Source organism: Anopheles funestus, chromosome 3RL (assembly GCF_943734845.2).
Source record: "Anopheles funestus chromosome 3RL, idAnoFuneDA-416_04, whole genome shotgun sequence".
Lineage (NCBI taxonomy): Eukaryota > Metazoa > Arthropoda > Insecta > Diptera > Culicidae > Anopheles > Anopheles funestus.
This window is the reverse complement of record NC_064599.1, coordinates 9390625-9400594: the sequence shown is the minus strand read 5'-3', so window position 1 is coordinate 9400594 and position 9970 is coordinate 9390625. Positions and strand designations below refer to the sequence as shown.

Here is a 9970-nt window from a genome sequence, read left to right as displayed (position 1 = left end):
AAAATACAGCAGGAAAATAGGTACAAAAATTTTAATTCTAAACGAACCCGCCTACTGTGCCGGTTCGACTATTTCATTGGAAAAATATTTTCAAAGCAATCTTTACTTTTGGGTAAAGCAACCACCATCAGGCTACCCGTTTCTAGCTATAAATACTGACACTTGGATCTAACTCGTACTCAATTCTTCACGTGCGTGGAACCAGTGAACAGCGTATCTCAAGTGTCCAAGCAAATCAACTGACCTCACAGCTATGGAATCGTCCAAAAACGCCGTAAACATTCGTTCGAATGGAATTATCCCCGAACAGCGTGGATCGTCAAACAATCCGCTTGAAATGGACAGTTTTCGGCGTAGATTGAAATCCTTGGGAGAGTACAGCTTTATCGGCAGTTCGTCGTTTCGCGCGCACAACGCAACAGCGCCCACCGTTACTGGACATCGCTTAACGTACCAAGAGCTGCTCGAGGAAGCACTTAATCCGAAATCGAAAAGATTAAACATTCGCCGAACACTTTAAGCGACAAGCAACGAACCACTAGGACCCGGAAGGATGTAGGCAGCACTTGTGTAAACTTAAAACATAAAAGAAAACGTTTCCTTACTTAATTTCTAACACAAAACTAATAAACTTAATGCGGCAATGCGCCAGAATTAAAGCACATCTTTCGTTTGTTTTTTTTCATCTTCCAACACGTTATATGAGTTTTATTGATTTTCTCCGTTAAATTGTTTAACATAGTCGATCTGTTCAAATCATCAGCGCCGATTTTGCCGATTGTGTTTGCTGTGGAACGGTTTTCGATCCATTTCTCTATTCGGTTTTTCTTTCTTTCCATCGCTCTCAGTTCTCAGACCGTCTGTTTGGAATAGGTCCCTTTCTACGAAGCCTTTTTTTTGTACCCGCCCGTTGAGTGTATTGTTTTCGAGTAAAGGGACAAGGGACACTACCACTGAATATTCGCCGAATATTTTTTGCTTTGATGAATCTAAACACAATCACATTGCCATGTGTACCCTCAGAATTGGATCATTAAAAAAACATTCTTGCAGACTGTTTTCTCAGAACTCATACTATTGGCTGCTACTATCAAACTCATTCATCTCTTCTTTCGTTTACTTTACCTATCACTTCAGTTGATAGGAATGCGAGAGTGACGATAGGCAGTGATGCAAAGATCTTCAACATATGACAAATAAATACGCATTAATAGCTTGAGGGTGATCGCTGGGGATAACATGGCGAAGAGCCGTCATAAATATGTAAAGAAAGACAAAGAAAGAACCTGTTTAAGGAGATATAACTCCTGTTCAATTGATCACTTTGGTGAGCTAAGTCCTTGGAGCAAGTTCTGGTAGATAATGTCCAATTCAAGTTTTGCCTGTTTTGGTTCACAACTCCGACTCCGAGGGTACTGGCGTGTGTTGTTGTGAACAAAGATTGATCAAACTCCCTCAACACTTTCTCTTCCATGTTTGCTTCACTTTACTTCTTCCGGTAACCATGTTTAGTACATCCTTTATTCTCTTATAGGCAGCATCAGGCGTACATCACTAGTTGCGCTTCGTTTCGTTTCCCATTTTCTCAACCAGCATTCGTTCCTTCCACAGCACTAAGCACAAACATTGTACACACACGCGCCCACGGTGACCAGTGTTACAAATGTTCAACTTTACTTCCTCCATTTTGTTGTAATCCGGCTGTGTTGTTGATTGAGAGAGCTTGGTTTTGTTTTCATTCTGTCGGTTTAGTGAGTGCTGCTTATCGCTTTTGTGTTTTTAGCATTATTTTAAAAATATTTGCCTTCGACAAACGGGGTTTTCACACTGTGTGTTGTTGTTTTTTGCATCTTTTTTTTGTTCTTTTTAGTTTTTGTGTTACATCTTTTAATTCTATTTTCTTACCTCCGCCTGGGGCAACCTTCTGCTACTACACAAGTTGCTTCATTCTTGCAAAACGTTTAGTTAGCTAGTTTTTGTTTTAAGTTAGTTTTGAAAAGTTTCGGAAGAGCTGTGCCTTAGATATTGTGCAAGTAAATATATAGAGTTGGTATTTTTCTTCTGTTCAACGTTTACGTTTACGTTCGCTTTCGTGTTTCTGTGCTTCGTTTTCTTTTCTACGGTTCAAGTGGTCAGTGTCTTGCTTTTTGTTTTGCGTCTGTATGTTCTGTTCTGCAGCAGTTACGTGGTTTATTTCATCGTGTTTGTTAAGATTTCTCTTCTGTTTTTGTTTTTTTTTTCACTAAATCACTAGGCAAAGTCCATTAAGACGGGATTATATCGTTTTAGTTGTATTGTATGTATGCTTTTTTTCTTATCTCTTTTTTTCGTTTGTTTACTCTGTTAGCTTCAAAAAGGTATCTATTTGATTTTTATTTGTCGTTTGTTTTTCTTTTTTGTTGTTGTTGTGTCCGTTACTTGAATGTTTGCTGTTCCATTCACCGATGCATCCCGCTTTGCATTATTTGCATTAAGACTAAAGGTTTTGTTGTTGTTTGTTTCATCTTTTTTTTTTTGAACAATAATAGATAAACAGGTAAAATGTAGTGGTAAAACGAAGTTGTGCATCAAAAAGGTGGATATTATCGATTTTAAGATCTGTTTCCATTATCGCTACTATCAATACCGCTTAAAGACCCTCTGTTTACCACTTACCACTGTCGAAAAACTGGATTAAATTGTTTTAATTTTCTTTTTTTTCTGTTGTTACTGTTGGAACTGTTTCGTTACGTGGCTTAACGGGCATAAATGTTTGACCGTTTGGCTCTATAGCATAACAGGCCATCAACTTTGCACTACATCTACTAACTCTTGCTCCATGCAAAGATGGCTTATTTTACTGTCAAGTGATTTAAGAGATAGATAGAGAGAGAGAGTGAGAGAAACATTTCTTAACGTGTTTTTGTTGTTAGTTTTGTAGCGGAATTTTTGGATTTTAGCTGGAAGGTTAGTACCGCTTCGGTGGGCCCAACAGCTCTAACACGCAGACCCAGAAGGGAGAGGAAACGGCTAAAGGGAGAGAGAGGATTTTAGTACTACGGTACGGTAGCCATGTCTAAAATGGTGGAAAACGATGGCTGCTGCAAATTGTCACAGCCAGCCCAAAATTCCTTCGAGCTTAAACAACGCGTCATAGATGGTTTCGAGTATACACTATGGAGTTCAAGAGTAGTACTTTAATGTCGTTCGCCTATCTATCTAACAAGTGTAGATTATGTATGTTGAGAGGGTGGAGAACAAACGAAAGTTTGGTAAAATAAATAGCTTAATATGAAGTAAACTAAAAGTTGAATAGTTTCACTCTTTTCCGGTGTAAAATATTGTTTAAATGTAATGAGCAGATAGAAGAGCGCAGATTCTTCCGGATAGAAAAATATACAATCCTAAACTTATTGCTTCCCTCTTTCCATGCATATTGTGCATCCGTTCCGGTCATGCCCAATGCCGGAAAAGCAGGTGTCGCACTTTCGTTTACACTAGTTCTCGAGTAATTCTCTTTCACTTCCCGCACGCTGGATCGGACAATATATAAACTATAGAATAATGCAGTTTTCTTTTTGTTGCCAACAGCTAGTGGTGCACTCCATAAATCAGGTAGTTGTGTCTCGCTTTCGCCTGCCTTGAGATAAATTGTATCCTTCCTTCGGTTTGATCCATTGATTACTTTCTTTTCCTTTCAACACGGTTTTTGGATGCGGCTTGCCTATCGTTCTGTAGAGATGTAGAGCCTGTGGGTTTGCTAGCCCTCTTTTACACCATATTTGCTAATGTTACTTCCAAAATACTATCTAAATGCATTTACACACACACCCCCACATACACACATACACGCATACTGCAAAACTTGCAACGGGGGAGCAGTTGATCATTGATCACTTGTCTCAATTCATTTGCTTCCTTACGCAGTGCTTTTGTCGTGCGTATGTATGTGTTTGTGGTGTGCATGCACGCGTGTAAGTGTGCTTCTTTTGTTGCTTATCTATGTCAGTTGTATTCTTCTCTAGCTGCATTAACTTTATTACGTTAAATTCTCTCTTTTAAGTGTATATATATATATTTGTTTGTTTGTTTGTTTGTTTGCTTGCTTGCTTAGTAGCCTTTTCCCTTGCTTATGCATTTTCTGTTCGGTTTTCCATCCATGATTTCCGGGCTTCCGGGTGATGTAAAGATATATTAACAATTCATCCGGCGGTATGCTAGCGTACTAGGCTCAGTTTCTTGCTCTCTTTAATCGTTTTACTACTGTAGTACTGCCTTCACGTACAGCGAAACTGTCGCACCGATACAAACTTCATGTGTGCCCACCGGTTTTTGTTTGTTCGTTTGTTTTGTAGAAGTGAATGACACGGTAAGAGTTTTCCTTTCCTTTCTCTCTAGTGCTGTTCCTGACTTTTGCTTTCCATCGTTTCAATTTACACGCCCCTTTTCACACCTGTGTCCTAAAACGTCAATCAAATGTCACCGCGTTGTTGTGTTGTTTAGTAGTTTAATCATCATAATCGTTTACTTAATTATATATGTTGTTTTGTTTGTTTGTTTCAATCATAATAGTAGTAATATTCTTTTCCCGTTTAATAATGTACTTCATTTTAGGCTTTTCATTCCTTCTTTCCTGATGGAACAGGAAGGGTAGATCCTTGATTATTGATCCTAGCTTCTGGCAGGGCCCATTTGTGTCCCCGATTTATTTAGGCGATGGAGCGCAATTTCGTCGCTGTCGCTTTGCTTAACTAGCGTGTTTTGTTTTTGTTTTTGTTTATAGCAACTTCATATCTGGAGGTACATTCAATTCAATTGTATGTCTTATATAAATACTTAACTCTCTTTCGCTCACGACAAAATGTAATTCCTGCACGGAACGTAGCAACGTAGCCAATCATGTTCGAATATACGCAATACAATACTTTTCGTCTATCGTTTTTTGGTTATTTTGTATGCCGATCGTAAGACGCTTGCTGATTAACGTTACTGTCTTTCTTTTCGTTTCTTTTTAAATGGATGATACTTCAAAATGTATAAATGTTAAGCAACAAGAAAAGTTCTAAAATGGGGGAAAATTAGTCGTGTCAAGGGGTCTTCAAATCGCTAGGTTTTTAAGCACAAGTAAAATGATGTACAACGGAAGAAATATGATGATTTTGAAATGTATAACTTTTTTTTCTTCTTCATGCTAGGCCGCGGAAGGAGAATGAGAGACGAGAGATATTCTAAACAGAATGGAAATTGTTAAAAATTTGTCCCGTTCTTGGTAGTGATGCAGCCGAGATTAAAACAATTTCTTCTACGTTGATTAAAACTTGAACTTTTTTGTTGTTGTTGTTATCGAACGGCTTCAAACCGATCGTAAGTGTAAGAGATAAGGTAGAAGAAGGAGGAACACTCGGAAAAAACACGCGGTACGTATGTATCGATATGTTATAATGTAAAAGCTCTACGTAAATGTTATGTTTTTTTCGTTTCCTTTTTTTGCGGTTGTTCTTTCCTTTCGCCATTGGAAATATGTTCTAACGTTCGTGTTTGTAACAATGCTTTGCTAAGAAGGGAAGATAGAGAGACAGAGCTGGAAATGCTACGAGTTACAATCAAGTGAATAGTGAATACTAACTAGAAACAACTCAACTAACAGGTATAGATTTAGTGTAGAAGATTGAACGCACATCCTTCTTGCTGTATACACTTTCAACTGCGCTTATTCGTTAATGAATTTTAGTGATGAGTATATGTAGTTAGAAACACTAGCTAGGAAATCTAATTGAAAAATATAAATCGTATTTTTCGCTTTTTCGAAACATTCATCTCATTAACGATGGAATTCGAGGGGTTAGTACTAGTAACTGAAAACAAACGTAAAAGAAAAAAAAATTAATGCAAATCAAAGACACAATCTTTCTTTCATTTCTTACAGTAAAATAAAGTTTCAAGCAACGAAACTAACGGTAAGCAAACGCATCAACACTCAGCAGAACGCTTTAAATAAAATAAAAAGTTTTAATGTATAATAATCAAAAGAGACTGTACAAACTTATATACGATCGTACCATTCGCGATATTTCTCTATCCGTTCAACAATTGTGTAGCTGTATGTTTGTATGTATGCACTCGAAATAATGTACCTTTCTTGGTTGATTCTGTGTCCGAAATGTGGAGGTTCACACCCGTTCATAAAATGTCATTTGCTGCGTTGTTGACGTTTTTTTTCTTTAAATTTAACCACTGTATATAGAAAGCGAAAGCATACAACACAAAAGCAAAAAGACAAAAAGGAAATCTACTCATTACAGTGTACGCGTCTGAGAGAGATAGAGAGAAAGGATGGATATTTCATCACGAGAGACAAAGAGAGAGAGAGAGAGAAACAAAACTGCTAAATATGTAGAGATTACGCGAGAGGTAAATTCATAAATTCGTTATAAATTGTGTTTTGTTGCTTCGCTGATACACTCAATGGATTCTTTTTTCTCAGATCTGTTCAGTTAAATATTTCTCGTTCCGGTTCGAAATACCAAGAGCGCAACCGAATTGTAATATCTAAATGGTTTGACGGTGCAGCAAAACAAAAGCATAAAGTACATTGGTGCGAAACAGAACAAAGAGAACAAAAAATTAAAATAAACGAAATACCTTAAACCTAATCCATCCTAACCTGGAGCATCGAACTAAACGGGTTCTAAAGGTTTAAAGCTCAACAAACTCACTGTTATTTCGACGTGTAGTACATTTGCACATAATGATTAAATCATAAATATTATATCGTTGCAGCAAAACACAAAAAAAAAAATAATTGAGAAAGGAGCAGATGAAATCGCATCTAAAACCGTGTACGGTCAACGTAGCGTGGCTAACAATAATAAATAATGTAAATTGCAAATTAACGGATTTTAATCCATTCGCCTGCATAGAGAAATCAGCAGCTGGGATAATATAGTTAATGATAATAATTATTATAAAAATAGTAATAAACCATGTTCACGTATATGATATACGGCGATCGGCCTCAGTCGCTCAACGGTGAATGGTGCGGTGTGAATGACGGAAAGGAAAAATGAAAAGAATATGTGTAAAATCATCGTTTTGCTACACGCGTAAGATAATACAACACTTGGAGGGAAAGAAAGTAGCAAATACGTTGCAAGAAGTATAGCTACAAACTATTGAATTCCGAGTGGAAATATCGTCGAAATGCTTTTCGGCCGTTGAGTGTGGATAGCGTTCTGTTTTTGTTTTTGTTTGGTATTTTGTTTTTTCGGAGCGGAAAGGGTTATACAGCCAGTCGTGTATACGGAGTGGAGCTTTGAAATAAAACCTACGCAACTTGCTATCTAGCATCCGCGTTACGCACTAATCGGAAGATCAACGTGTTTGCAAATCGAACATTCTATGGCTGAACTGTTGTGGCTATTTGTTTTTTCCTGCTACTCACCCCGTTACGATTGGACTACGGGTTTAGGCTTTCACACGACTCGTGTTCTCACTACCATGTGTACACATGGTATGGTTGCGTTTTCGATACGCAAAAAAGTAGCTGTCAATTCCGTACAGTTTTTTTTTTTCTTGTTTTGTTTGTTAATCCTGTCCGCTTTATCTCTGTCGCTACAGACAAGCTTAGCTGTAGGAGCTATGATGTTTGTTTTCACACGCTTTCACTCAAACACACGTTCATTCGATTGTTTCGTGAGTACTACACACTTGACAGTTTTGACAGTTCTTTTCCTTTTACGTCCGTATACTGACGCGTACTAGGACTACTTCCCACACGTGTTCTACCGGTTTTGCGTTGAGTGAGTGAGTGAGTGAGCGAAGTGAGTGAGTTTGACTTGAGCATTCGATTCTCACTGCACACTGGTTGATCCATCGGGCATTTCTGTTTTTGCTAGGTGAATTCGCGGAGGCAGCGATAAATTCCATTTATCTGTTTTTGTTTTTGTTGTTGCTAGCAGTATTTATGCGTGATGGTGTGTTCGTGTGTGTGAGTTGTATTGCTTGTGTTGTGCTGATGTTCCTTTCTGTGTTCCACAAACAGTTTATTGTTTCATTAGACGCTTTTCTTTTTTCTTTTTGCGATTCGTTCTGTTTGCGATGCTTTCGTGATCGTTGTTTGTGGTTGAGTTGAGTTATGCGAAGCTTGCGATTTTGTTGTAGTTGTTGTTTGCTTGTTCTCGCTAACCACACAGCACAGCATCGATCGAAACCACAGTGAAATGAATTAATATACTGCTAACGCAATAGTCATCACGATTGACTACTATAGTATATACCTAATGCGTTGACAGTGGTGGCTTAATCGGACCACAATGCGCATGCTGCTGTGCTGTGTGAAGAGGTAAAAGACTATTTGTTAGTTTCTTTAGACTAGCCGGTGTAATGTCTGGAGCTGCATTCACACGCGTACCGTCTTGCTACAAATGCCGTACCTCTTCCCTGTCCAGTGTACAAAGCATCGGCCTTGGCTCAACTCAATGTAACGAAGAAAGCATCGCCGAACAGAGAAGGAAACAGCAAAGAAGAAAAAAACTACAAGTTTTGCACGTTTTCTGTGTTGTGTTGCGTGTCATTACATTGGCCCACCCCGATTTGCTATTGTTTGTTTTAATGTAGTTGATTAAAGGTGGCACGTGATGGCGATACAGTTTTGTAATGAAATAATTGAACGAAAACTAAAAAACCTCGCACGTTAGAGCGAACAATATCTAACCTAGTATGTGCTTTGAAATTCGTGTATCCTGAGATTATCCAAACAGTACGTAAGAGCATACTAATTACTCAATTAGTCGATGAGATATATAGGAAGAAAAATTACTCCTAAACTAACTTCATTATCGCATTGCTTAAAGGGTGAAAATGTTCACATTGTGTGTATAGTAAATCAATGCAAAAATTAAGCTAGAAATGGGCAAAATCATACAGGACAACCTTGCCGTTTGCAGGTGCGTAACAGTTTTTGTTTTTTGCACAATAAATTTTGTAATATTATCTGACCTCTCTTTGCGGTCTAAGTTTGCTTTTTGTATGGTTATGCGATCAAATCGCAACCACATACACACACACACATCACACACATTGGACAGATAAAAATTTCGATCAAGAAGTAGAAAGAAATGGGGATAAATGTTTAACGTTTCCTTTAATTGATTACAATTATCTGTCGCAGCCGTTAATGCTGCCGTGTGTTCTTTTTTTGTTTTGTTTTTTTAAAATAGTTAACCTTCCGTTCCGTACTAGCTGGCGGTAATAATTAATAATCAATTCGTACGAATTCACATCATCAATTTTACACGGATGCACTCTTACTATGCTGTTTATCTCAATTTACAATATATATTAAAACGTTTGAGGAATTTTGATGGAGTTTAGCTAGTTTTGCGTGATGTTTTTTTTGTTTTGTTTTGTTTTGATTCATATCAACTCGTACTTTATATGCTTTAAATGTTAAGTTTGAGTGTGTAAGGAGAAATTATAGGTATATTTATATGTTTGTATATGTATATACGCTTTTGTTGCTTTTGTTTGGTTGTTTGTGTGTACAAGAGTGTTGCTGAACGTTGTTGTTTCAATTCGTGTCGGATATTTGTTATCTTGTGTGTTTTTGTTTGTGTTTTTTTGGAAGTTGCGCTTGTAGTGTTTGCTGTTCGTTTCTGCCTCAAGCTTCTGTGTCTGTTTTGTCTGTTGAGGTGCACTGTTGCTTGCGTGTGTAGGTGTAGGGAGCATGTTTCAGCATGGAATTGCTCACTGCGCCTGCGGATCACATTGCAACAGCCGCACGATCGACGGATCACTCTTTGCTCCCTCGATGAACTCCTCCAGGCTCAGCTTGCCATCCTTGTTGCGGTCCATCTGGCGGAAGATTTTGTCCGTCCGCTTCTCCGGTGTGCTTTCGTCTTCCGGCATTTTCATCACCGAGCCGACCATTTTGTAGATGGCCTGTTCCAAACCGTCGGAAGAGAAGAACCATAAAGAGAATTGAAATCATATA

At 38.1% G+C, this 9970-nt stretch overlaps 1 protein-coding gene across 5 annotated transcripts in view; it reads right to left on the bottom strand.

The window, feature by feature from the left end:
- Positions 1-2224: 2224 nt before the first annotated feature.
- Positions 2225-9970, bottom strand: part of LOC125768625 (neurocalcin homolog) — a 116898-nt gene continuing 109152 nt past the window's right edge. For all 5 annotated transcript variants that reach the window (XM_049436573.1, XM_049436570.1, XM_049436575.1 and 2 more), the window contains one exon: positions 2225-9918. In XM_049436573.1, coding sequence (XP_049292530.1) covers positions 9724-9918 — 195 coding nt within the window. In that variant the 3' untranslated portion in view covers positions 2225-9723. The remainder of the gene's footprint in view (positions 9919-9970) is intronic.